Below are 27,837 nucleotides of genomic sequence, written 5' to 3' on the forward strand. Positions count from 1 at the left end.
ATGAGTAAATGTACTTGGCGAATGAAGGTGATTCTGATACTAAATGGCGTGGTGCTGACACCTACTGGGGGATGTAATAAGTGCAATTTGCAGGAAACAGTTGGAACAGGGATCCAGTCTGATCCATTGATTGGTGGATAGTATAGCAGCCTATAGCTCTATGAGTTGGTGAGCGTCCAGGCACTGCAGTAGGCTGTGATGTGCTGATCTGCTCCCACAGCCTCTGTGTATCATGCTGTAAATAGTTCACTAACGTGTTCATTACAAGATACAGACCTCATGTTTGTATTTTGTTGGATTCCCCCTGCAATATATGGGGGCTTTTTCCCCTACCGCCTTCTCTCACCTCTATCCAGCCAGCCATGCTTTGGGTCTTGAGTCTGGTTCCTCTCAAGGTTTCTTATAGAAAGTAAATCCTTATAAGATGTACTAGCTCTTTGCAGGGTTCATACCCACTAGGTTTGTTGCAAATACATTTGCTAGATGTTTTGTAGCATACATATTACATTTGCTAGATGTTTTAATTTGAGATCTGATTAATCCAGTCCCAATCCTAAACATGGGAATGCAATAGCAGTGGCTTGGAGGTACTGCTATTCTACCATGTCCTATTCACCTGCCTAAATGAATCCAATCGACCTGCCTCAGCAAAGGTATTCCACCTTGTCTGGTGTTCTTTTTGGGGGGGCACTCTGCAGTAAAACGGGCGGCGTCACTCCAAATGCGCCAGGTAAACTGTCGCAAACTAGTGGTGTCATCATGCGCCCCCCTAACCCCGTTGTTTCTTTGTCGACACTGTCGCTAGCAAGCAGGAACTCGGACTGATACAAAGCTTCAATCGCAAACCCAGGTAAATTAATTACATTTTGAACTCTATATTTACCTTTCGTGTTAGTTCAATTGAGATCTATATTTTGTTTCGCGCTAACTGCATAGCTTCCAACTGCGACTATGGTTGTTTGCACGCTTGTGCCGCAGTGATGCTCAATCAATGCTAACGTTAGCTTGCAAGCTATATAGCTAGCTAGTCAATCCGCGCTATGCATAATTATCATTATTTTCACTGCATTTGACGTCTCGATGCATAGTTGTTTGCACTTGGGAGTTGATTGGGAACGTGTTTCTGGAACAAATCGACAGTTGTGCATGTTATTTGCGATGGACAACCGCGGTTCTACGTTACCTAGCTAGTGAACCCGCTTGGAGACTCCATCTGCGCAATATCTTGTTCGGAACATGCGTGCGCAGTCCAAACGACAACCATCCATTCAATGATGGCAATTGAGTTGATCTCTGCGGCGGGTTGCTGAGAGAAATTAAATATTTACCAGGGTATTCAATGTGTAGCAGTTAAAACCAAGATAGCTTGCCTAACGCATAGCTAATTTCAGGTTATATTCATGGAGGACTTCAGTCGGGGGATAAACGCCTGTGTGAGAGCGACAGTAAGAAGGGAATTGAGGAGTAAGGGGACTTACTGAAAAACGACTGTAAAATGACCAATTGGATCCTATGTCCATCAAGCGACAGACATCGTTGGGTGTCGGAGGCGGGATGAAATTGCACATTGATAGTTGATCCTCCTAGCTAACTAGTTGTGCGGGGTTCACTTTGACTGGGGGGGCGGGGTTGAAAATGGTGTGCATCAGAACCATCCCATAGAAAAAATAAACATGAAGGTTATTCAGTGGCGTCCTTAATTACACACTCAAGCTGATGGCAGCAGTGGTTATTAGTTAGGTTTTATAAACATTTTCAACCGCGCCAGAGATAATAAACAGAGATGCTCTCGCGTGGCTGTGTTTGATTGACCATTGCATGCATGCGTATCCCTGCGTGATGAAATTGGGTTTGATGCTGCGTTCACAACAATTGGGAACTCTGAAATCTCATACCTCAGTGCGTTTAGAGACAACTGCGAACTCGTGGGGAAAACGAGCTCCGACTAGGATTTTTTTTTTGAACGGTCATCCAAGTCGGAAACACCGACCTCAAGATTACTGACGTCATTATTTGACCTCGTTTTTTACCCCTGAGTTCCCAGTTGTCCTGAAAGCACAAAGATTTGGGTACAGTGGCCACGAGATATATCCGGCAGCTGCTGCTTGCTCAATTAAACTGTTCTGGTTGTGTTTTTGTCACAACAATAGTTTCACGCAACAGCAGCTGTGAGACATGACAACTAGAGGCGATCTTGAATTATCATATTTAGTTACTTTTTTTTTTAGGGAGGGGGGTTGAATGTTTTGGAGTTAGCCTATGTGTATATATAGGCATAATTTCTGAAGGCTTTCTTGTGCAGATTGATATTTTCTAAAAATGTAATTGTCTGTGTCTAGAGGTGATGCGTTTTATAATAAATATTGTCTTACTGGATAATAAATAAATACAACGATTGCCTTCGCATTTCAATCAATATACTGTATCCTCTAACAAGAAATACATCCTGTTTGACATAACACTACGGCACATTTTCATTCACATGACAAGGACCGAATCTTGTATTATTTGTTGACATAATTCTATTATAATATCCACATGTTGTGAGAAAAATAACAGCCTAGGCCTTGGGACCTTGAGCTTGCACCAGTTTTGGCTACATTCTTACTCTAGCTAGTGAAACCTATGATAGAAACTACTGCATCACGTGACTCACCAGACTGGCTACAGAGCGTGTCTAGAGAAAGGAAAACGAAACTATTCTGCCCCTTCGTGCTGTTTCTCGTGTTAAGAAACTGTAAATTCAGACTTTCTATGCGTTTTTAATAGGCCTATCCATCATTTCACATTGTAACGTCTGGTATAAGTATCTTGAACGGTAGGGGTACTAGATGTCCCTTTGAAATTGAGAAGCGCTCGTGCGGTATGTACAAATAAACAACAAAAACAAACGTTTTGGGGGGATGGTAAAATACATAGAATTTTGAGAAATCTAGCCAACTAGTTTAATTACTTTTGTTGTATTTTGATAGAACGTACCAGTTTATCTGTTGACTGTTTGAAGTGTAGTCAGACTCCTGACCCCGGCAGCAGGCGTGCAGACCTCAAGATCTCTGCCATTCAAACGTGACTGAAACCTAGTCGCCTTTCTGCCGCCTTCAGGCCGGGTGGTGAGGTAGTACATCTGTGTTTTATCCCGCGAACTTTCAGGTACGTTCACTCAATTACTTAATGTCTTTCTACTGGCATCGAGTCGTTTATGCAACCCACTAAGCATGAACTTGATTTATAACACTTTGTCCAGGGGGTATACCCCAATTCTGTAATTCAAATAGAAATGACTCATCAATAATCCACACCGCGGCGTGTTTTAGGAACGGGAACATACCGAAAACAAGGCCAAACTATGTCTGTCTGGTCCATGGGTCAAAGACGTCCTAATATTTAATGCGCAGCTCTGAATATTCATATTACCCAAGGAAGCAGCAGAGGCAACTGAATTTGAGCCATGCTGGGTTGTTATTTTGGCCGTCGGTTGCCGGCTTACATTAGGGTCAGCCAGATCCCGCTTTGACCCGGGGGCACCGGACCCAGTGCTGCTGCCCGTTAATATTGCCGTGAAATAACTCGCTCCCGCTCGTCATTATATTATTTTTAATAAGGTGCATTCATAGCAATCGTTTCGGGAGCAGCATGACAGACAAGTTTATGTTGACTAGCACCATGCCTGGCAGGGCTGAAATCTGAGGAGCAGGGTTGAGTGTCTTCCTGTGGTCAGTGACAGATATCATTGAGTGCAGGGAAGAAGCTTTGTGGTGTGGCATTTTCATTAAAAATACCCCCGCCCCATCATATTCTATGCCCTAAAGATTTATATGTCATCTGCGTGAAATTACTAGTGCGTATTAAATATTTCAGCTGAGAAAATAACCAGCAAATGAATGTTTGAATTGAATGTCAGGTTTGCTGTACTAGAAGGTGACCATAATATGAAAAGGTCTTTGAAAATATTCCTGTATGTTCTATGGCAAGAAGTCGGTGCTCAACCAACGTGAGTAGAGGTGCAACCTGTGTAGACATCATTGGACTCTCATTAGTACTACCAGCTGAAGAGTTTTCTCCCTGATTGTCTTCCCCATGCCCTATACGAACTTGTCCATTCCTGTTGTGATTATTCTCAAGAAGGCCATTGAAGGCTGAAACGTCAATCTTTTAGACTTGTCTAATAAAATGACTTATTTTTAATGGTGAGCGAGCGTTACTCCTTTTCCTGTCCAATGTGTGTTCTATGTCCAACCTTTTATCAAGTTCAACGTCTATGACTTATTTGCTGTGTGTTTAGCCTGTCAACTCCTGTCCTTCACTGACCACCTTGAATCTTTCCTTCTGCCTCACTCTCACTTCCTATGTGAAGCTGCAAATCATCCGTTAAACCAGAAATAAAACAGTTAAGCCACAACCATGAATTATACATTCTGACCTTTTATACATGGCTCTCGTTGCGGCCAATTGGGTCCAACAGCATGTGACACTGGGGCTGTATTGGAGACAGGATGGAGTACAGTGAGACTGTGTAGTGTGTAAAAAAATATATGTTATTTGTCATAAGCCCTTGATCTACACTTCCTGTGTTTTTCTCCCACACTTTTTCCATTTCCATCAGGATTTTCCACCAGATTTTGACCCGTCTTATGTCCCTAGTTTCTTCTTCATATTGCTTTATATTTGGCTCTTTTATTTTTTATTTCATGGCTCTTTTCCTCACCCACTCAGTCACTTTTGCTTTCGCTCACACCCATCTCGTCCTCTCTCTCAGGTGCTGACTGCCACTTTGCGATCATCGCCCACCCGGCTGCTCTGCCAGACTGTGTTGTTGCATCAGTATCCAACACAGAGACACATCCTCCTATCTGCTGCATAACAGGCGGCCCTGGTCCCCCCTCAACCTGCCCCCTGCGCTATGAGCAGAGGACGAGGAGGGCCCCCCATAGAGCATTACCACCGACCCCCTCTCCCCCAACTGCAGGCTAAGCAACAATACTACAGAGCTGGACCCCTGGGATTTCACCCCAGAGTCCCCCCGCAACAGGCCCCACACCCAAACGTCCATTCATACCTAGGCCCAGTCCCCCCTCTAGTACCAGCCAGTGCCCACTCTCAGCCTCTCTACCCCTCCGCCCCTCCCCCATCCGGTCACAGCCCAGCCCTGAATCAGCAGAGCTCTTGTCCCAGTGGTCCTAACTCCTTCAGGCAGCAGCAGGTCCACTTCCTGAGGGGACAGAACACTGAGGCTCCCCAGTTTAGGGTGAGCCCCAGAGGAGGGGCGCAGAGCTTGAGTCGAGGGGGACCGAACGGACTCTATAACGAATCAAACCAGGCCCAGGCAGGGTACAGCAGATACTCCCAAAACGGCTCTAGGGGGAGAGGGGGATACAGCAGCGAGCGAGGCAGAGGGAACGGTAGGGACTTCGGGTACCCACCCAGTCAGGGACCCCCTAGAGGACCAACCGGCCCTAGATTCTGGAACCAGAAGCAGACTTCAACCCAAAAGCAAGGCTTCAACAGACAGTGGAGCCTTCATGCAGATTGTGCTGACGGGCCGTCTTTCTCAGAAGGCTTTCAGAGTTTATCCTTAGACAGAGAGAGGTCCTACAGAGGAAGAGTTGACAGAGGCGACAGCTTTGACAAAGCTTCTGTCTGTAGTAGTAATAATTCAAACAACAAGAGTGGCCCTACATTTCAGCCACCCGACATCCGAGAGCAAGTTTTGCAAGCCTTAGCAGATCTGATCCCCGGGGAGAAGCTACAAGCAAAGTGTTTGGCGAAAACGCTGCGGTTGCCCAAAAAGTTTATCAACCAGGCCCTTTACGGTCTCGAGCGTGATAAGAAAGCTTCAAAACACGGTGAAAGTCCTCCAGAGTGGACTGTCTACGTAGAACCACAGGAAGAACCGGAAAGTAGAGATTCTGATCCGGAAAGCCCACGTTCCCAACCGAGGGAACATTCTGTGGAGTCACAGGAAAGGCCTTCAGAAGATTGCTCTCACTTCCTGTCTGTGAAGGAGGAGGACGTTGTCATCGAAGCTGAGATCCAGCAAATTGAAGCGCAGGGTCCTGAGGGCGACAAAGAAGAAGATTACTACGTAGAATCCGATTCACACTCCTCTTCCTCAGAACCATCTGAGTCATATCGGCAACATTCCCAGTCCCAAACCCAACAACCCAGTATCAACAGCAGCAGTAACGAAGAGCTTGACCTCGACCTTGACGAGAGCGACATGGCGGACTGCGGCAGTAATCAGAAGGAGTTGATCCTGCAGTATCTGCTGGAGGCAGGGGAGGCCACGGCCCTGGTGATCTCCAAGAACCTGGGCCTGAGGGGCGCCAAGCAGGTCAACCCCACCCTGTACGCCATGGAGAAGCAGGGCGACGTGAGCCGCAACGCAGAGGTGACCCCTCACATCTGGGAGCTATCTGTCCATCGCAGGGAGAGGATGGAGAGGAGCCTCAAGGCCGAGCGCAGCGCCCCTGCAAGGGTCGAAGGAATGGGGTCCGGATTCCAGGCGGTGCCACCCGGATTGGAGTCTCTGGAGGCCAACGCTGAGGCGGTAGGTGGACACTCACACAGCGAGGGGGGGTGGGGGGGGAGTTGGGTTGGGCAATTCATTGACGTCTTCCTGAATTTGGGAAACCCCCTCCCTCACTTGGAGCCCGTCTCCTACGAAGAGTTGGAAGGGGAGGATGAGTGTGGCAGTTACCCTAGTAACATAATGTTGGTTGGAACATTGAGGGGTGAACATAGCTCTGTAGATTCCGAGCTGAGAATGCCAGGTCTGGAGCCCTTCACCCCGCCTGACACCGATCCCACTGACCCTCCAACTTCTGCTCCACTTCTTTCTTTCCTCACCTACTTCCTCCTCTTCATCCCTCTATCAGGAGGACGAGTCGAATGGAGGGCAGTGGGCGACCGACGATATCCCAGAATTCCTCAACGCCATCAGCCGGGATGGAGGGGGGACAGTAGCAGTCTCCCTGGCAGCGCCCCCACCTCAGAACCTCCGTGCCAAACTCCAGGAGGTGAGGGCCAAGAACCCCGTCAGCGGCCTGATGGAGTTTGCCCAGTACCAGGGACACAGTTGCGAGTTCCTGCTCCTCGACCAATCAGGGCCCTCACATGACCCCAGGTCAGTGATGTCATAATGCTCCCAACCAATCATGGTTGGCCGTTGCTGGTATGTCTAGAGGAAACTAGCTGATTGATTTAGTAAATTCAGAAAAAAAAATTGCAAGAGAAAGTGTGACGAAGAAATATAAAAAAGTGTGTTGTCCCTGCTCTTTCTTGTTACCTCTCACTCCCTTGTATTTTTCTGTCTCTCAGATTCCGTATGCAGGTCATGCTGGACGGCAGGTTGTTTCCTGTTGCTGAGGCATCTAATAAAAAGGTGGCTAAGAAAGATGCTGCCGCAGCAACCCTGAGGATTCTGCTGCGTGAGATAGAGGGTGGAGGGGCTGAGGAGGGGCTCACTGCAGGGGTGGACCAGGCCATGGACCCCACCTCTGACGTCCCTGTAAGTGTGTGTGTGTGTGTGTGTGTGTGTGTGGAGGTTAGTAATAATCAATGTGCTCTGTTGTGTTTGATTGTGTTGTAAAGGCTGAAGATTTATGTCTTCTTTTGTTCAATCCTTTTATTGCTCTCTCCCTCGCTCTCTGTCTCGCTCTCTCCCTCCCTCGCTGTCTCGCTCTCCGTCTCTGTCAGGAGGTAGTGGAGGGTCCGCCCCAGGCCCTGTCCCGTTCCCTGCCGGGGGGTAAGAACCCCGTGTCCATGCTGATGGAGTACAGTCAGCGCACTGGAAACCCCATCGAGTTCATCAACACTGGACAGGAGGGCCCACCTCACGACCCACGGTATCCATCTGTCTACATCCTTCTCATCAGGGATGGGGTCAATTCGAAATGAAGTCAGTCAATTTAGGAAATAAACTGACATTCCAATTCAATAATTGAAGAAATAGCATCCATTTTCAATGATTTCTCTATAAACTGGAAAGGACAAGCTATTTATTTCAAGTTTTTCCATTTTTGAATTTAAATTCAAATCACTTCCTGAATTGAGTGACTTCAATTCGAATTGAGCCCAACCCTGCTTCTCATTTTTCTCTTCCTGGTTCTCTTCTATACATGAATCATTAGGGAAGGTGGGCCTGCCCTCACCTCTCTCCCTCGGGAGCAGTTATGTGTGTCCTGGATGACTTTCATACTGCAGCAGTCTGCTGACTGGATGATACAACAGCACCTCTGTCTCTCTCTGCATTTAACCTTCCCCCTAGGCACCTACAGTACTGTCCCGCAGTAATCTGATACTGGGAAGTGTGACCATCTTTGTCCCTCTCTTTCCCTCCTCTTCCTGAGCGCTGTAGTCTCTGAAGCAGATTCACAGCTCTACTCTTTGATGCCCCCATGTGGTTAGAGAGGAATGTCCTCTTACCTCTCTCACCGATGTATGTTTAGGGTGTATAAGTTAGTCTCTGCTCCCTCCTCAGGTTCATGTTCAGGGTGAAGATAGGGGAAAGCCTGTGTGCTGAGAGCTCAGCCCCCAGTAAGAAGGCTGCCAGGCAGCTGGCTGCAGAGGAGGCAGTCAAGGAGTTAATGGCCGACGGGAGACTGCAGCTCAACAAGGTGAGTAAAGGACCCAAACATGGGACTGAAAGATGTTTAAACTAAATGGATGGTTCCCTGAAAAAAACACTACCCCATCTATTTAGGATTTAGGCTTGACAAGCTAGCTAGTTGTTTATCTATGGACTGACAGAATGTCATAAGACCCAGGCGTGTGGACTTCTCATTGTGCCTCCAGGCCGCGATTCTAAGAAAAGATCCTCTGAACACTAAGATCACTCTTCCCTCTCCTCCCACCTCCTCTCCTCCATCTTTTCACTGCCTTACCTCTCTTCTCCTCCCTCGATCTCCATTACCCTGTCCTCTCCAGCCCCAGTTTCCCCTGTGTCTGTCTGGTGATGAAGGGGGCTTCATGCCCGCTTGCCCCTCCCTGCCCCCGCTGACAGAGGAGGAGCTGCGTTCTGCCCACGAGGCGGGGGTTGGTGACCTCATCAGCCACCTAAACAACAACGCCGTGTCAGGCCTGCTGGAGTACGCCCGGGCCAGGGGCTTCGCTGCAGAGATACGACTGGTCGGCCAGTCAGGACCACCACACGAGCCCAAGTCAGTACACACATTCTTGCCCACACACACTAACATACACACTCTAAAGTGTAATTCAGAGTCCCCAGCTGCAGAGCTGCGGTAGTCCCGCGGTCCATTGTGACATATAACACTATGAAAGCCAACGGTTGAATATTGTAAAACGTGGCTGTGTGAACATGGATGCTTAACTCTCCACTCTCTTTCAGGTTTACCTACCAGGCTAAACTAGGGGGTCGCTGGTTCCCTCCTGTCTGTGCTTCCAATAAGAAGCAAGGGAAACAGGAAGCAGCTGATGCAGCTCTGAGGGTTCTGATTGGAGAGGCAGAGAAGGCTGCCCGCACCGGGGAACTAACCCCTGCAGAGGTCAATTTGGGTCACGGGAGGACAGTGGTTTTCTCATTGGGTCTCGAGCTGAAAAAGTTTAAGAATGGCTGCTATACTATGAATACACTGTTAATACTATGATTCTGCTAGAACCTACTTTTGTACCTGGTGGGCCGTCCATATCCTGTTATTGTTTCTGTGTCTAGCTGCCACTGAGTGGTGGGACAATCCATGACCAGATCGCCATGTTGAGTCACCAGCGCTTCAACGCCCTCACCACACGCATACAGCACAGTCTTCTGGGAAGGAAGATCCTCGCCACCATCGTCATGAAGAGGGGGGAAGGGCTGGGGACCGTGGTCAGCCTGGGAACAGGTACCTGCCGTGTGTGTGTGTGTGTGTACGCGAGAGAAAATAACAAGCCTTTTGGAATGATTTTTAACCCTTTGAGATAAATACATTTATTTTTTGTTTGATTTTCTCCTCAGGAAATCGCTGTGTTAAAGGGGAGGAGCTGAGTCTTAAAGGGGACACCGTTAATGACTGCCACGCAGAAATCATCTCCAGGAGAGGATTTATCAGGTAGGAAGTTACTGCTGCTCATTTATCTTCCGTTCTGTCCTTTCATATAACCAGTCTTCCCCTTCCTCCTTTGCTCTTCGTTTTGATTCCTTTATAGCTACTCTCCCTGCCTTTCTGAAACCTCCCTCTCTCTCTACAGGGTGTCATATGTCAGCTGTGAAGTCATTACAGACTATGATGTGTGTTAATGTGTCTGTGGAGTCCATCTGGTTAGTTGTAGAGTGTATTAACGCCACTTACCAGATCCTCTCCACCAGTCTCCCTTTATCTGTGTGTTGGATCCTGGACACTGGCACTGATCTCAATCACTCAATTATGGATTGTACCTTTCTTCTCACCCCCCTCTCTCTCCAGGTTTCTGTATGCTGAGTTGCTGAAGCACTGTGAAGGATCAGAGGACAGCATATTTGAGCCAGCTGAGGAGAACAAGCTCCGGATCAAACCTGACACCACCTTCCACCTCTATATCAGGTGGGCCTACGGAAGATGTCTCTTCCTCGCTTTTTGACCCTTCACCCCATGGCTCATTCTTTTCCACCTACTGTCTTCTCTCCCCTTTCCTTCTGTGCCCTGGAACTCAACTGGGCCACCAACCCACCTCCACACACACATTGTTCTAGGAGTTTGAGAAGCCAGGGTTTTTTTCTGCATAGAAAAGTCTTGGGCGGGCCGCTTAAGTGTTTTCGGGCCACGTATGTCAAAACAGTAAAATAAAAAATGTAATGTTTAGATAATGATTTCCGGGGTGGAAAAACGTTGTCAGTGTAAACTTAAGACTAAAACCAGATATAAAGTGTGTAGAAAATATAATGGCACTATATATTCTATAATAAGATCCTCTTTGAGAACTAACAATGACCCAAATAGTCAGGGGGAATAAAAATTCCCAAAATGAAATTCCCACTCAGGAGTATTTTTGTCATGGCATGGGGCCCTATTGATTTTGTTATAAAGTTTGAGTCCCTCAGATAAAATGAGCCATGAAAACAATTGTAGAATTGCAAGTTTTGTCACTGGCCAACAGGAGGGTCTCTAAAATGTAGTTGGCCACGCCCACCATCTAAGCCTCATTTTGATCCAGATAAAACCCTGGAAGATGCTTCTAGTTAATGACCTGCTCCTATCCACATATATATATCTACCTCTCTCCCTCTCTCCGTCTCTCGCTCTGCCTCTCTACCGCTCTCGCTCTACCTCTCTCGCTCTACCTCTCGCTCTCCCTCTCTCTCCCTATCTCTCTCGCTCTCCCTATCTCTCTCGCTCTCCCTAACTCTCTCGCTCTACCTCTCGCTCTCCCTCTCTCGCTCTGCCTCTTTCCCTCTCTCGCTCTACCTCTCTCCCTCTCTCGCTCTGCCTCTCTCCCTCTCTCGCTCTGCCTCTCTCCCTCTCTCGCTCTGCCTCTCCCTCTCTCGCTCTGCCTCTCTCCCTCTCTCGCTCTGCCTCTCTCCCTCTCTCGCTCTGCCTCTCTCCCTCTCTCGCTCTGCCTCTCTCCCTCTCTCCCTCTGCCTCTTTCCCTCTCTCGCTCTACCTCTCGCTCTCCCTCTCTCGCTCTGCCTCTTTCCCTCTCTCGCTCTGCCTCTCTCGCTCTCCCTCTCTCGCTCTGCCTCTCGCCCCCCTCTCGCCTGCCTCTCGCCCCCTCTCTCGCTCTGCCTCTTTCCCTCTCTCGCTCTGCCTCTCTCCCTCTCTCGCTCTGCCTCTCTCGCTCTCCCTCTCTCGCTCTGCCTCTCGCTCTCCCTCTCTCGCTCTGCCTCTCGCTCTCCCTCTCTCGCTCTGCCTCTCTCGCTCTCCCTCTCTCGCTCTGCCTCTCGCTCTCCCTCTCTCGCTCTCCCTCTCTCGCTCTCCCTCTCTCGCTCTGCCTCTCGCTCTCCCTCTCTCGCTCTGCCTCTCTCGCTCTCCCTCTCTCGCTCTGCCTCTCTCGCTCTCTCGCTCTGCCTCTCGCTCTCGCTCTCTCGCTCTGCCTCTCGCTCTCGCTCTCTCGCTCTGCCTCTCTCCCTCTCTCGCACTGCCTCTCTCCCTCTCTCGCTCTGCCTCTCTCGCTCTCTCGCTCTGCCTCTCGCTCTGCCTCTCGCTCTCGCTCTCTCGCTCTGCCTCTCTCCCTCTCTCGCACTGCCTCTCTCCCTCTCTCGCTCTGCCTCTCTCCCTCTCTCGCACTGCCTCTCTTCCTCTCTCGCTCTGCCTCTCGCTCTCCCTCTCTCGCTCTGCCTCTCGCTCTCCCTCTCTCGCTCTGCCTCTCGCTCTCCCTCTCTCGCTCTGCCTCTCGCTCTCCCTCGCTCTGCCTCTCGCTCTTCCTCTCTCGCTCTGCGTCTCGCTCTCTCGCTCTGCCTCTCGCTCTCCCTCGCTCTGCCTCTCGCTCTTCCTCTCTCGCTCTGCCTCTCGCTCTGCCTCTCGCTCTCGCTCTCTCGCTCTGCCTCTCTCGCTCTCTCGCTCTGCCTCTCTCCCTCTCTCGCACTGCCTCTCTCCCTCTCTCGCTCTGCCTCTCTCCCTCTCTCGCACTGCCTCTCTTCCTCTCTCGCTCTGCCTCTCGCTCTCCCTCTCGCTCTGCCTCTCGCTCTCCCTCTCTCGCTCTGCCTCTCGCTCTCCCTCTCTCGCTCTACCTCTCGCTCTCCCTCTCTCGCTCTGCCTCTCGCTCTCCCTCTCTCGCTCTGCCTCTCGCTCTGCCTCTCTCGCTCTCCCTCTCTCGCTCTCCCTCTCTCGCTCTGCCTCTCTCGCTCTGCCTCTCGCTCTGCCTCTCTCGCTCTCTCGCTCTCCCTCTCTCGCTCTCTCGCTCTCCCTATCTCTCTCGCTCTCCCTATCTCTCTCTCTCCTCGCTCTCCCTATCTCTCTCGCTCTCCCTATCTCTCTCGCTCTCCCTATCTCTCTCGCTCTCCCTATCTCTCTCGCTCTCCCTATCTCTCTCGCTCTCCCTATCTCTCTCGCTCTCCCTATCTCTCTCGCTCTCCCTATCTCTCTCGCTCTCCCTATCTCTCTCGCTCTCCCTATCTCTCTCGCTCTCCCTATCTCTCTCGCTCTCCCTATCTCTCTCGCTCTCGCTCTCTCTCTCGCTCTCTCTCTCGCTCTCTCTCTCGCTCTCTCTCTCGCTCTCTCTCTCGCTCTCTCTCTCTCTCGCTCTCTACCTCTCTCTCTCGCTCTACCTCTCTCGCTCGCTCTACCTCTCTCTCTCGCTCTACCTCTCGCTCTACCTCGCTCTACCTCCCTCTCTCGCGCTACCTCTCTCGCGCTACTTCTCTCGCGCTACCTCTCTCGCTCTACCTCTCTCTCGCTCTCTCTCTCGCTCTCCCTCTCTCTCTCGCTCTACCTCCCTCTCTCGCGCTACCTCTCTCTCTCTCCCTCTCTCGCGCTGCCTCTCTCTCTCTCCCTCTCTCGCTCTGCCTCTCTCGCTCTCTCGCTCTGCCTCTCGCTCTCCCTCTCTCGCTCTGCCTCTCTCTCTCCCTCTCTCGCTCTGCCTCTCGCTCTCCCTCTCTCGCTCTGCCTCTCGCTCTCCCTCTCTCGCTCTCCCTCTCTCGCTCTACCTCTCGCTCTGCCTCTCGCTCTCCCTCTCTCGCTCTGCCTCTCGCTCTCCCTCTCTCGCTCTGCCTCTCTCGCTCTCCCTCTCTCGCTCTGCCTCTCGCTCTCCCTCTCTCGCTCTGCCTCTCTCGCTCTCCCTCTCTCGCTCTGCCTCTCTCGCTCTGCCTCTTTCGCTCTGCCTCTCTCGCTCTGCCTCTCTCTCTCCCTCTCTCGCTCTGCCTCTCTCGCTCTGCCTCGCTCTCCCTCTCTCGCTCTGCCTCTCGCTCTCCCTCTCTCGCTCTGCCTCTCGCTCTCCCTCTCTCGCTCTGCCTCTCGCTCTCCCTCTCTCGCTCTGCCTCTCGCTCTCCCTCTCTCGCTCTGCCTCTCTCGCTCTCCCTCTCTCGCTCTGCTCGCTCTCGCTCTGCTCGCTCTCCCTCTCTCGCTCTCCCTCTCTCGCTCTCCCTCTCTCGCTCTGCCTCTCGCTCTCCCTCTCTCGCTCTGCCTCTCGCTCTCCCTCTCTCGCTCTGCCTCTCTCCCTCTCTCGCTCTGCCTCTCGCTCTCTCTCGCTCTGCCTCTCCCTCTCTCGCTCTGCCTCTCGCTCGCCTCTCTCGCTCTGCCTCTCTCTCTCCGCTCTCGCTCTGCCTCTCGCTCTCCCTCTCTCGCTCTGCCTCTCGCTCTCCCTCTCTCGCTCTGCCTCTCGCTCTCCCTCTCTCGCTCTGCCTCTCGCTCTCCCTCTCTCGCTCTGCCTCTCGCTCTCCCTCTCTCGCTCTGCCTCTCGCTCTCCCTCTCTCGCTCTGCCTCTCGCTCTCCCTCTCTCGCTCTGCCTCTCGCTCTCCCTCTCTCGCTCTGCCTCTCGCTCTCCCTCTCTCGCTCTGCCTCTCGCTCTCTCGCTCTGCCTCTCCCTCTCTCGCTCTGCCTCTCGCTCTCCCTCTCTCGCTCTGCCTCTCTCCTCTCCCTCTCGCTCTGCCTCTCTCGCTCTCCGCTCTGCCTCTCTCGCTCTCTCGCTCTGCCTCTCTCCCTCTCTCGCTCTGCCTCTCTCCCTCTCTCGCTCTGCCTCTCTCCCTCTCTCCCTCTGCCTCTTTCCCTCTCTCGCTCTACCTCTCGCTCTCCCTCTCTCGCTCTGCCTCTTTCCCTCTCTCGCTCTGCCTCTCTCGCTCTCCCTCTCTCGCTCTGCCTCTCGCTCTCCCTCTCTCGCTCTGCCTCTTTCCCTCTCTCGCTCTGCCTCTCTCCCTCTCTCGCTCTGCCTCTCTCGCTCTGCCTCTCTCGCTCTGCCTCTCTCGCTCTCCCTCTCTCGCTCTGCCTCTCGCTCTCCCTCTCTCGCTCTGCCTCTCGCTCTCTCGCTCTGCCTCTCGCTCTCTCGCTCTGCCTCTCTCTCTCTCCCTCTCTCGCTCTGCCTCTCGCTCTCCCTCTCTCGCTCTGCCTCTCTCGCTCTCCCTCTCTCGCTCTGCCTCTCTCGCTCTCCCTCTCTCGCTCTGCCTCTCTCGCCTCCCTCCGCTCTCTCGCTCTCCCTCTCTCGCTCTCCCTCTCTCGCTCTCCCTCTCTCGCTCTCCCTCTCTCGCCCCCTCTCCCTCTCTCGCTCTACCTCTCTCCCTCTCTCGCTCTACCCTCCCTCTCTCGCTCTACCTCTCCCTCTCTCGCTCTACCTCTCCCTCTCTCGCTCTACCTCTCCCTCTCTCGCTCTACCTCTCCCTCTCTCGCTCTACCTCTCCCTCTCTCCCTCTCCCTCTCTCGCTCTCCCTATCTCTCTCGCTCTCCCTATCTCTCTCTCTCTCGCTATCTCTCTCGCTATCTCTCTCTCTCTCGCTCTCCCTCTCGCTCTCGCTCTACCTCTCTCGCTCTCGCTCTCTCCCTCTCTCGCTCTCTCCCTCTCTCGCTCTACCCCTCTCTCTCGCTCTACCCCTCTCTCTCGCTCTCCCTCGCTCTCTCGCTCTCTCTCTCGCTCGCTCTCTCCCTCTCTCGCTCTACCCCTCGCTCTCTCGCTCTCCCTCGCTCTCTCGCTCTCTCTCTCGCTCTACCTCTCTCTCTCGCTCTACCTCTCTCTCTCGCTCTACCTCTCTCTCTCGCTCTACCTCTCTCTCTCGCTCTACCTCTCTCTCTCGCTCTACCTCTACCTCTCGCTCTACCTCTCGCTCTACCTCGCTCTACCTCCCTCTCTCTACCTCCCTCTCTCGCGCTACCTCTCTCGCTCTACCTCTCTCTCGCTCTCCCTCTCTCTCTCGCTCTACCTCTCTCTCGCTCTCCCTCTCTCTCTCGCTCTCCCTCTCTCTCTCGCTCTACCTCTCTCTCGCTCTCCCTCTCTCGCGCTACCTCTCTCGCGCTACCTCACTCTACCTCTCCCCCAGTACTGCTCCGTGTGGAGACGGGGCGTTGTTTGATAAGTCATGCAGCGAAGACGCGGGGGACGGCCAGGGCCACCAGCCCCTGTTTGAGAACGCCAAGCAGGGCAAGCTGCGCACCAAGGTGGAGAATGGTGAGTTACAGCCAGATGCCATCTGCAGGACTGTTCCATGAGGATCCCCTCTGTTACTGAGGACAAGCACATAGAGCCACCATGTTGCTTAACTCCCTTCTCTGCAGGCCAAACAGAGCATGACTACACATTCACACCTCATTTGCTGCTGCTGCCACAAACACACCTGGTAGAAAGGACAAATATCCCAATGGATTTGAATGTTCCAGTCTAGAACATGGACTGTGTGATTCTAGTGTACAACCATCACTTTGACCACTGTCTCTCTCATACACCCAATTCCTCATACTGCATGGCTTTGTCTTTGGAGTCAAAAGTTGAACTGCAAGAGTGTCTGTGCCATGTGTAGGTGAGGGCACCATCCCGGTAGAGTCATCGACCATCGTGCCCACCTGGGACGGCATCCAGCACGGCGAGCGTCTGAGGACCATGAGCTGCAGCGACAAGATCCTTCGCTGGAACGTCCTGGGTCTGCAGGGAGCCCTGCTCTCCAACTTCCTCCATCCTATCTACCTGGCTTCAATCACCCTGGGTGAGGGGGGAGGGGAGGAGGGAACGATAGTACAGAGAGAGAGATTGGTGGAAGGAGAGAAGAGATGAGGGAGGGGACAGGTTTGATTTGAGGGAGGATAGATTGAGTGTGGGAGTAAAGGGAGAGGGGGGGTCAACGGTCACCGTTGGCATGTCCTTATACATGTCCTTATACAGCTAACTGTCCTTATACATGTCCTTATACATGTCCTTATACAGCTAACTGTCCTCATACATGTCCTTATACAGCTAACTGTCCTCATACATGTCCTTATACAGCTAACTGTCCTCATACATGTCCTTATACAGCTAACTGTCCTCATACATGTCCTTATACAGCTAACTGTCCTCATACATGTCCTTATACAGCTAACTGTCCTTATACATGTCCTTATACAGCTAACTGTCCTTATACATGTCCTTATACAGCTAACTATCCTCATACATGTCCTTATACAGCTAACTGTCCTCATACATGTCCTTATACAGCTAACTGTCCTCATACATGTCCTTATACAGCTAACTGTCCTCATACATGTCCTTATACAGCTAACTGTCCTGATACATGTCCTTATACAGCTAACTATCCACCCAGACAGTCCCTGGCTGACACTGTCCTTATACTGTAGGAATCATGACCAGCTAACTCTCCACCCAGACAGTCCCTGGCTGACACTGTCCTTATACTGTAGGAATCATGACCAGCTAACTATCCGCCCAGACAGTCCCTGGCTGACACTGTCCTTATACTGTAGGAATCATGACCAGCTAACTATCCACCCAGACAGTCCCTGGCTGACACTGTCCTTATACTGTAGGAATCATGACCAGCTAACTATCCACCCAGACAGTCCCTGGCTGACACTGTCCTTATACTGTAGGAATCATGACCAGCTAACTATCCACCCAGACAGTCCCTGGCTGACACTGTCCTTATACTGTAGGAATCATGACCAGCTAACTATCCACCCAGACAGTCCCTGGCTGACACTGTCCTTATACTGTAGGAATCATGACCAGCTAACTATCCACCCAGACAGTCCCTGGCTGACACTGTCCTTATACTGTAGGAATCATGACCAGCTAACTATCCACCCAGACAGTCCCTGGCTGACACTGTCCTTATACTGTAGGAATCATGACCAGCTAACTCTCCACCCAGACAGTCCCTGGCTGACCCCCTCATACATCTCTTTAAGTTACTCACCTCTCCTTGTCAGAGTTCTCTATGATGTGAATGCTCAGCCTTGTTAACATGGAAATACACTGACTTACACACTCTTCTGTCATTCTCTTTCTCTCCCTCCTTCTTTCCCTGTCACTCTCTCACCCCCCCTCTCACCTCTCTCTCTCTCGCCCCCCCTCCTCTATCGCATCTCTTCCTCTCTCTCTATCTTCTGTTTTCCCTGTCCTTGTCTTTTATATTTGTCCTTCCAGGCTACCTGTACAGCCATGGCCACCTGACACGTGCTGTCTGCTGCCGATTGGCCAGAGACGGCGAAGCCTTCTCCAAGAGTCTACCTGCTCCCTACACACTCAACCACCCCGAGGTACACATACAGAAACACACTCAACCACCCCGAGGTACACATACAGAAACACATTCAACCACCCCGAGGTACACATACAGAAACACACTCAACCACCCCGAGGTACACATACAGAAACACATTCAACCACCCCGAGGTACACATACAGAAACACACTCAACCACCCCGAGGTACACATACAGAAACACACTCAACCACCCCGAGGTACACATACAGAAACACATTCAACCACCCCGAGGTACACATACAGAAACACACTCAACCACCCCGAGGTACACATACAGAAACACATTCAACCACCCCGAGGTACACATACAGAAACACACTCAACCACCCCGAGGTACACATACAGAAACACACTCAACCACCCCGAGGTACACATACAGAAACACATTCAACCACCCCGAGGTACACATACAGAAACACATTCAACCACCCCGAGGTACACATACAGAAACACACTCAACCACCCCGAGGTACACATACAGAAACACACTCAACCACCCCGAGGTACACATACAGAAACACACTCAACCACCCCGAGGTACACATACAGAAACACTTTCAACCACCCCGAGGTACACATACAGAAACACACTCAACCACCCCGAGGTACACTACAGAAACACACTCAACCACCCCGAGGTACACTACAGAAACACACTCAACCACCCCGAGGTACACATACAGAAACACATTCAACCACCCCGAGGTACACTACAGAAACACACTCAACCACCCCGAGGTACACTACAGAAACACATTCAACCACCCCGAGGTACACATACAGAAACACATTCAACCACCCCGAGGTACACATACAGAAACACATTCAACCACCCCGAGGTACACATACAGAAACACACTCAACCACCCCGAGGTAAACTACAGAAACACACTCAACCACCCCGAGGTAAACTACAGAAACACACTCAACCACCCCGAGGTACACATACAGAAACACACTCAACCACCCCGAGGTACACATACAGAAACACACTCAACCACCCCGAGGTACACTACAGAAACACATTCAACCACCCCGAGGTACACATACAGAAACACACTCAACCACCCCGAGGTACACTACAGAAACACATTCAACCACCCCGAGGTACACTACAGAAACACATTCAACCACCCCGAGGTACACTACAGAAACACATTCAACCACCCCGAGGTACACATACAGAAACACACTCAACCACCCCGAGGTACACTACAGAAACACATTCAACCACCCCGAGGTACACACACACACAGTACACATACAGAAACACACTCAACCACCCCGAGGTACACACACACAGTACACATACAGAAACACACTCAACCACCCCGAGGTACACACACACACACAGTACACATACAGAAACACACTCAACCACCCCGAGGTACACACACACACACACACACACACACACACACACACACACATACAGAAACACATACAGAAACACACTCAACCACCCCGAGGTGTACACACACACACACACACACACACACAGTACACATACAGAAACACACTCAACCACCCCGAGGTGTACACACACACACACAGTACACATACAGAAACACACTCAACCATCCCGACACACACACACACACACACACAGTACACATACAGAAACACACTCAACCATCCCGACACACACACACACACACACACACACACACAGTACACATACAGAAACACACTCAACCATCCCGACACACACACACACACACACACACACACACACACACACACAGTACACATACAGAAACACACTCAACCACCCCGAGGTACACACACACACACAGTACACATACAGAAACACACTCAACCACCCCGAGGTACACATACACACACACACAGTACACAAACATTGCTTTCCCCTCTGTTTAAAATTGTTAATTCATCTGAAAGGACTTATTTAGTCTAATTTCAAATCAAAACCAAATGTTATTGGTCACATACACATATTTAGCAGCTGTTATTGCGGGTGTAGTGAAATGCCTATAATTGAACACAAACCCTCTTCCTCTCCCTTTACTCCTCCATCTCTCTCTCTCTCCATCTCTCTCTCTCTCCATCTCTCTCCATCTCTCTCTCTCTCCATCTCTCTCTCTATCCATCTCTCTCTCTCTCCATCTCTCTGTCTCCCTTCAGGTGGGCAGGGTGAGTGTGTATGACTCGACGCGTCACACAGGGAAGACCAAGGAGTCCAGCGTGAACTGGAGTCACCCAGACCACATCACTGTGGAGGTGCTGGATGGGACCAAGGGCAAACTGGACGGGTACGCACCCCGCACCACAACTAGAACCAGACCCTCAGACCTCATCCACCCTCATCCAGATAGCAGCACCAGGTGGTTAACCTGGGCTACACAGGGCCCCATTTCAGTAGAATAGCTATCACTATTTATTCTCCATATCAAGTAGTGGCATTTCATTCATATGAAAAACATGTTGAAAATGTTTCAATCCCAGCGCAGTAGCTTCTGTGTATTCCTAAACCCTGTTTGTCTTCCCTCTAGCCCCAAACTGGACGTATCGCGGGTCTCCAAGTCCAACATCTTCCGTCAATTCCGGTCGTTATGCCAACAGTGCGGGCGCCAGGACCTGCTGGCCCTCCCGTCTTACGCCCAAGCCAAGATGGCCGCCATGTCCTTCCAGGTCGCCAAGCAGCAGTTCTTCGATGCGCTCGGTAGCCATGGTTACGGAGCCTGGATTGGCAAGCCATTGGAGGAGAAGAGCTTTGACGAAGCGGCGGCCTTCGATGGCCAAGGGGCAGGAAGTGTTGCTAATAACAACCAGGGATACAACAACAACAATAGCTATGGAAGCACAACCACTGACTATAACAGCAGCCAGTGGGGTAGTAGTGCGTACACACAGGCCATGTAGAAAGGAGGGAGAAGGGAGGGTTGGCTAGAGATGGAAGGACATGAGCCTGGAGGACAGGGGGGAAGGGAGGAGAGGAAATAGGAGCTAGCAGCGAGTACTGTATCTTCTTGAAAGAAGGGGTAGAGGTCAGACAGAGATTGGAAAGGACAGAGTTACTGAGATGGAGGGAGGGAAGGGGATAACAGGCCAGCCCAAGGGGTGAGGGTCAGACAGCAGCAAGAGAAATGGAGAGAGAGAAGGGGTTGCTACTGCTACACAAAACTACCAGAATATAGAAAGAGAGGGGAGAATAGGGGGGTTAGTAAACATGATGACTATGTGATGTAGTGACATTCAGAGCTGCATAGCATGCACTACTGCTCCACTGTAACAGTAGCTCCAGCACACTCTATCCTCACATTTACATACAGGAAAAACCCTCCCTGCCCTTCTCATACGCACACAGCCCTGTCTCTCTAGTTCAGACACCCTACACCTGACCCTGTCCTACTCGCCAGCCAGACATTCAATCACGCATGACTAGTTTAATCTGTACTTATCAGCCTGAGCATGGATAGTAGTGATCACACTTTATATATATATAAACCAGCCTTGTAATGTTTAGCTACTCCCCGACCTAGTAACCCACCCCTTTACACTGTTGTTAATGCTATGGCTACATCTACAGGTCACAGCCTGGTCCATCCCATAACTCTTGACTGTAACATAGATTTGATGATGACTAACTAGCCTAGATCATAATTCTTCTGTTATTGTTGTGTCCTGTGGTGTGTTTCGCTATTGTTCTTGAGTTTTTTTGGTGTCACTCGAGGGCCACGTCAGAAAGGACAACGGTGACGTTGAGAACTGCTGAGAACAAGTAAATCAGCTACTTGTTCTCATTTTAGGATTCATGTTGGGGGGGGTCAAAGTTCAGGTTAGGATAAGTGATTACTCGTAGTTGTGATAAAAAAGAGAAGAGAAAGGCTTTGCACTCTTGTCCTTCCTAGCGTGGCCAGAATGTGGCCGGCGGGTTTTAGGCGGACAGGGAGAAAGACTGGTTTGTTTTTATGTTTTAGTTCAGTCTGATCAAATACATTCAAGGGTGAAGCAATATATACATCATGTACATACAAATACATAAATACACAGATGTATATGCAATAACAATGTTTGTGTAGGGTATGTATATATCTCTGTGTGTGTATGTATATGTATATATTATGTATATATTTTGTAAGTCATGCCTAAAATTGATTTTCTATTGACTATTTTTTTGAAACGTTTTAACAAATGGATGACAGAAAGCATTTTTTTTCTTTTTATGGATGGAAATTCTGTCAAGTTTTAAGTGATTATAAAGACCGGCTTTGTAAAAGCTGAAATGTGTTTGTCTTTTTTTAAATGTATACTAAAGCCCTCATAACCGTGGGTACAGACTGTTAGCCAAGTATAAACACTACGGTCAACACACGTTTCAGAATGTTTGTGTGTTTCTTCAGTCTTGTTTGTCTAATGTGCAGAAAGAGTAATTGGTCATTTAAGCTATGGACTCACTAGTGGCGTGTGTGTTATGGATTCTACTGTTTGTCTTCAAAGAGGATGTCTGGTGGAGGGTTGATCTTTACACAACACTGATGCAGTGAATGGAATAAGAGTGGTGTGTGTGTGTGTTTACCAGTTATTCAGTCCCTCTGTCTAGTTGATATTCTCTGACAGCTGAGTATGGCCGGGCCCGGGGCGCTGTGAGTGACCAGAAGAGCTCTGGCTGAACTTAATATTGCCAGGCTAGGCCTGGGGGAGCTGTGAGTGACCAGAAGAGCTCTGGCTGAACTGAATATTGCCAGGCTAGGCCTGGGGGAGCTGTGAGTGACCAGAAGAGCTCTGGCTGAACTGAATATTGCCAGGCTAGGCCTGGGGGAGCTGTGAGTGACCAGAAGAGCTCTGGCTGAACTGAATATTGTTAGGCTAGGGCTGTTCAAGTTAGAGTAGCTGGTGTGTCTATTTAGCTGGCATGCCTGCTGGCAAGATTGATAGACTTTAGAAAAGCAAACAATTACTAAATGAAATGAGTAAGACATTGCTTTCAATCTTTTCCACAGATTTTAGCTGAGATGCAGAGAAGCATATTTAGTTTCTTAAAAACAATAACCACCCGTCTGAAGGATACAGACAGTTCAAGAGGTATGTAAATAACCACCAGTCAGGAAGACAAAGACAGCTCAAGAGGTATGTAAAGAACCACCAGTCAGTAGTATACAGACAGCTCAAGAGGTATGTAAAGAACCACCAGTCAGGAGTATACAGACAGCTCAAGAGGTATGTAAAGAACCACCAGTCAGGAGTATACAGACAGCTCAAGAGGTATGTAAATAACCACCAGTCAGGAGTATACAGACAGCTCAAGAGGTATGTAAAGAACCACCAGTCAGGAGTATACAGACAGCTTAAGAGGTATGTAAATAACCACCAGTCAGGAGTATACAGACAGTTCAAGAGGTATGTAAATAACCACCAGTCAGGAAGACACAGACAGCTCAAGAGGTATGTAAATAACCACCAGTCAGGAGGATACAGACAGCTCAAGAGGTATGTAAATAACCACCAGTCAGGAGTATACAGACAGCTCAAGAGGTATGTAAAGAACCACCAGTCAGGAGTATACAGACAGTTCAAGAGGTATGTAAAGAACCACCAGTCAGGAGTATACAGACAGCTCAAGAGGTATGTAAAGAACCACCAGTCAGGAGGATGCAGACAGCTCAAGAGGTATGTAAATAACCACCAGTCAGGAGGATACAGACAGCTCAAGAGGTATGTAAAGAACCACCAGTCAGGAAGACAGACAGCTCAAGAGGTATGTAAATAACCACCAATCAGGAGGATACAGACAGCTCAAGAGGTATGTAAATAACCACCAGTCAGGAGTATGTAAAGAACCACCAGTCAGGAGGATACAGAAAGCTCAAGAGGTATGTAAAGAACCACCAGTCAGGAAGACAGACAGCTCAAGAGGTATGTAAATAACCACCAATCAGGAGGATACAGACAGCTCAAGAGGTATGTAAATAACCACCAGTCAGGAGGATACAGACAGCTCAAGAGGTATGTAAAGAACCACCAATCAGGAGGATACAGACAGCTCAAGAGGTATGTAAATAACCACCAGTCAGGAGTATACAGACAGCTCAAGAGGTATGTAAATAACCACCAGTCAGCAGGATACAGACAGCTCAATGAGTATGTAAATAACCACCAGTCAGGAAGACACAGACAGCTCAAGAGGTATGTAAATAACCACCAGTCAGGAGTATACAGACAGCTCAAGAGGTATGTAAAGAACCACCAGTCAGGAGTATACAGACAGCTCAAGAGGTATGTAAATAACCACCAGTCAGGAGTATACAGACAGCTCAAGAGGTATGTAAATAACCACCAGTCAGCAGGATACAGACAGCTCAAGGAGTATGTAAATAACCACCAGTCAGGAAGACACAGACAGTTCAAGAGGTATGTAAATAACCACCAGTCAGGAGGATACAGACAGCTCAAGAGGTATGTAAAGAACCACCAGTCAGTAGTATACAGACAGCTCAAGAGGTATGTAAAGAACCACCAGTCAGGAGTATACAGACAGCTCAAGAGGTATGTAAATAACCACCAGTCAGGAGTATACAGACAGCTCAAGAGGTATGTAAAGAACCACCAGTCAGGAGTATACAGACAGCTCAAGAGGTATGTAAAGAACCACCAGTCAGGAGTATACAGACAGCTCAAGAGGTATGTAAAGAACCACCAGTCAGGAGTATACAGACAGCTCAAGAGGTATGTAAATAACCACCAGTCAGGAGTATACAGACAGCTCAAGAGGTATGTAAATAACCACCAGTCAAGAGTATGTAAATAACCACCAGTCAGGAGGATACAGACAGCTCAAGACGTATGTAAATAACCACCAGTCAGGAGGATACAGACAGCTCAAGAGGTATGTAAATAACCACCAGTCAGGAGGATACAGACAGCTCAAGAGGTATGTAAATAACCACCAGTCAGGAGTATACAGACAGCTCAAGAGGTATGTAAAAACACACCAGTCAGGAGTATACAGACAGCTCAAGAGGTATGTAAATAACCACCAGTCAGGAGTATACAGACAGCTCAAGAGGTATGTAAATAACCACCAGTCAGGAGGATACAGACAGCTCAAGAGGTATGTAAAGAACCACCAGTCAGGAGGATACAGACAGCTCAAGAGGTATGTAAATAACCACCAGTCAGGAGTATACAGACAGCTCAAGAGGTATGTAAATAACCACCAGTCAGGAGGATACAGACAGCTCAAGACGTATGTAAATAACCACCAGTCAGGAGGATACAGAAAGCTCAAGAGGTATGTAAAGAACCACCAGTCAGGAGGATACAGACAGCTCAAGAGGTATGTAAATAACCACCAGTCAGGAGTATACAGACAGCTCAAGAGGTATGTAAAAACACACCAGTCAGGTGTATACAGACAGCTCAAGAGGTATGTAAATAACCACCAGTCAGGAGTATACAGACAGCTCAAGAGGTATGTAAATAACCACCAGTCAGGAGGATACAGACAGCTCAAGAGGTATGTAAAGAACCACCAGTCAGGAGGATACAGACAGCTCAAGAGGTATGTAAAGAACCACCAGTCAGGAAGACACAGACAGCTCAAGTGGTATGTAAATAACCACCAGTGAGGAGTATAAAGACAGCTCAAGAGGTATGTAAAGAACCACCAGTCAGGAGTATACAGACAGCTCAAGAGGTATGTAAAGATCCACCAGTCAGGAGTATACAGACAGCTCAAGAGGTATGTAAAGAACCACCAGTCAGGAGTATACAGACAGCTTACGAGGTATGTAAATAACCACCAGTCAGGAGTATACAGACAGTTCAAGAGGTATGTAAATAACCACCAGTCAGGAAGACACAGACAGCTCAAGAGGTATGTAAATAACCACCAGTCAGTAGTATACAGACAGCTCAAGAGGTATGTAAAGAACCACCAGTCAGGAGTATACAGACAGTTCAAGAGGTATGTAAAGAACCACCAGTCAGGAGTATACAGACAGCTCAAGAGGTATGTAAAGAACCACCAGTCAGGAGGATGCAGACAGCTCAAGAGGTATGTAAATAACCACCAGTCAGGAGTATACAGACAGCTCAAGAGGTATGTAAAGAACCACCAGTCAGGAGTATACAGACAGCTCAAGAGGTATGTAAAGAACCACCAGTCAGGAGTATACAGACAGCTCAAGAGGTATGTAAATAACCACCAGTCAGGAGTATACAGACAGCTCAAGAGGTATGTAAATAACCACCAGTCAAGAGTATGTAAATAACCACCAGTCAGGAGGATACAGACAGCTCAAGACGTATGTAAATAACCACCAGTCAGGAGGATACAGACAGCTCAAGAGGTATGTAAATAACCACCAGTCAGGAGGATACAGACAGCTCAAGAGGTATGTAAATAACCACCAGTCAGGAGTATACAGACAGCTCAAGAGGTATGTAAAAACACACCAGTCAGGAGTATACAGACAGCTCAAGAGGTATGTAAATAACCACCAGTCAGGAGTATACAGACAGCTCAAGAGGTATGTAAATAACCACCAGTCAGGAGGATACAGACAGCTCAAGAGGTATGTAAAGAACCACCAGTCAGGAGGATACAGACAGCTCAAGAGGTATGTAAATAACCACCAGTCAGGAGTGTACAGACAGCTCAAGAGGTATGTAAATAACCACCAGTCAGGAGGATACAGACAGCTCAAGACGTATGTAAATAACCACCAGTCAGGAGGATACAGAAAGCTCAAGAGGTATGTAAAGAACCACCAGTCAGGAGGATACAGACAGCTCAAGAGGTATGTAAATAACCACCAGTCAGGAGTATACAGACAGCTCAAGAGGTATGTAAAAACACACCAGTCAGGTGTATACAGACAGCTCAAGAGGTATGTAAATAACCACCAGTCAGGAGTATACAGACAGCTCAAGAGGTATGTAAATAACCACCAGTCAGGAGGATACAGACAGCTCAAGAGGTATGTAAAGAACCACCAGTCAGGAGGATACAGACAGCTCAAGAGGTATGTAAAGAACCACCAGTCAGGAAGACACAGACAGCTCAAGTGGTATGTAAATAACCACCAGTCAGGAGTATACAGACAGCTCAAGAGGTATGTAAAGAACCACCAGTCAGGAGTATACAGACAGCTCAAGAGGTATGTAAAGATCCACCAGTCAGGAGTATACAGACAGCTCAAGAGGTATGTAAAGAACCACCAGTCAGGAGTATACAGACAGCTTACGAGGTATGTAAATAACCACCAGTCAGGAGTATACAGACAGTTCAAGAGGTATGTAAATAACCACCAGTCAGGAAGACACAGACAGCTCAAGAGGTATGTAAATAACCACCAGTCAGTAGTATACAGACAGCTCAAGAGGTATGTAAAGAACCACCAGTCAGGAGTATACAGACAGTTCAAGAGGTATGTAAAGAACCACCAGTCAGGAGTATACAGACAGCTCAAGAGGTATGTAAAGAACCACCAGTCAGGAGGATGCAGACAGCTCAAGAGGTATGTAAATAACCACCAGTCAGGAGTATACAGACAGCTCAAGAGGTATGTAAAGAACCACCAGTCAGGAGTATACAGACAGCTCAAGAGGTATGTAAATAACCACCAGTCAGGAGGATACAGACAGCTCAAGAGGTATGTAAATAACCACCAGTAGGGAGTATACAGACAGCTCAAGAGGTATGTAAATAACCACCAGTCAGAAGGATACAGACAGCTCAAGAGGTATGTAAAGAACCACCAGTCAGGAGGATACAGACAGCTCAAG

The 27,837-nt window shown here is 49.3% G+C and overlaps 1 protein-coding gene across 3 annotated transcripts; it reads left to right on the top strand.

Moving 5' to 3' along the window:
* The first annotated feature begins 755 nt into the window (after positions 1-755).
* LOC106573969 (double-stranded RNA-specific adenosine deaminase) lies at positions 756-22,334 on the top strand. Of its 3 annotated transcripts, none has more exons than XM_045698936.2 (16): positions 756-850; positions 4,757-6,547; positions 6,876-7,123; positions 7,318-7,507; positions 7,696-7,844; positions 8,480-8,615; positions 8,926-9,158; positions 9,347-9,503; positions 9,671-9,839; positions 9,953-10,046; positions 10,401-10,517; positions 15,872-15,999; positions 16,349-16,531; positions 17,968-18,080; positions 20,233-20,432; positions 20,601-22,334. In XM_045698936.2, exons 2-16 carry the CDS (start codon positions 4,901-4,903, stop codon positions 20,968-20,970), a joined length of 4,134 nt encoding a protein of 1,377 aa, XP_045554892.2. In that variant the 5' UTR covers positions 756-850; positions 4,757-4,900; the 3' UTR covers positions 20,971-22,334. The 3 variants fall into 3 exon arrangements, with proteins under 3 accessions (XP_045554892.2, XP_082816629.1, XP_045554891.2); XM_082960503.1 differs by having other exon boundaries at positions 20,233-20,360; XM_045698935.2 differs by lacking the exon at positions 756-850 and adding an exon at positions 2,997-3,150.
* Positions 22,335-27,837: the final 5,503 nt, after the last annotated feature.

Source organism: Salmo salar, chromosome 02 (assembly GCF_965601325.2).
Source record: "Salmo salar chromosome 02, fSalSal1, whole genome shotgun sequence".
NCBI lineage: Eukaryota > Metazoa > Chordata > Actinopteri > Salmoniformes > Salmonidae > Salmo > Salmo salar.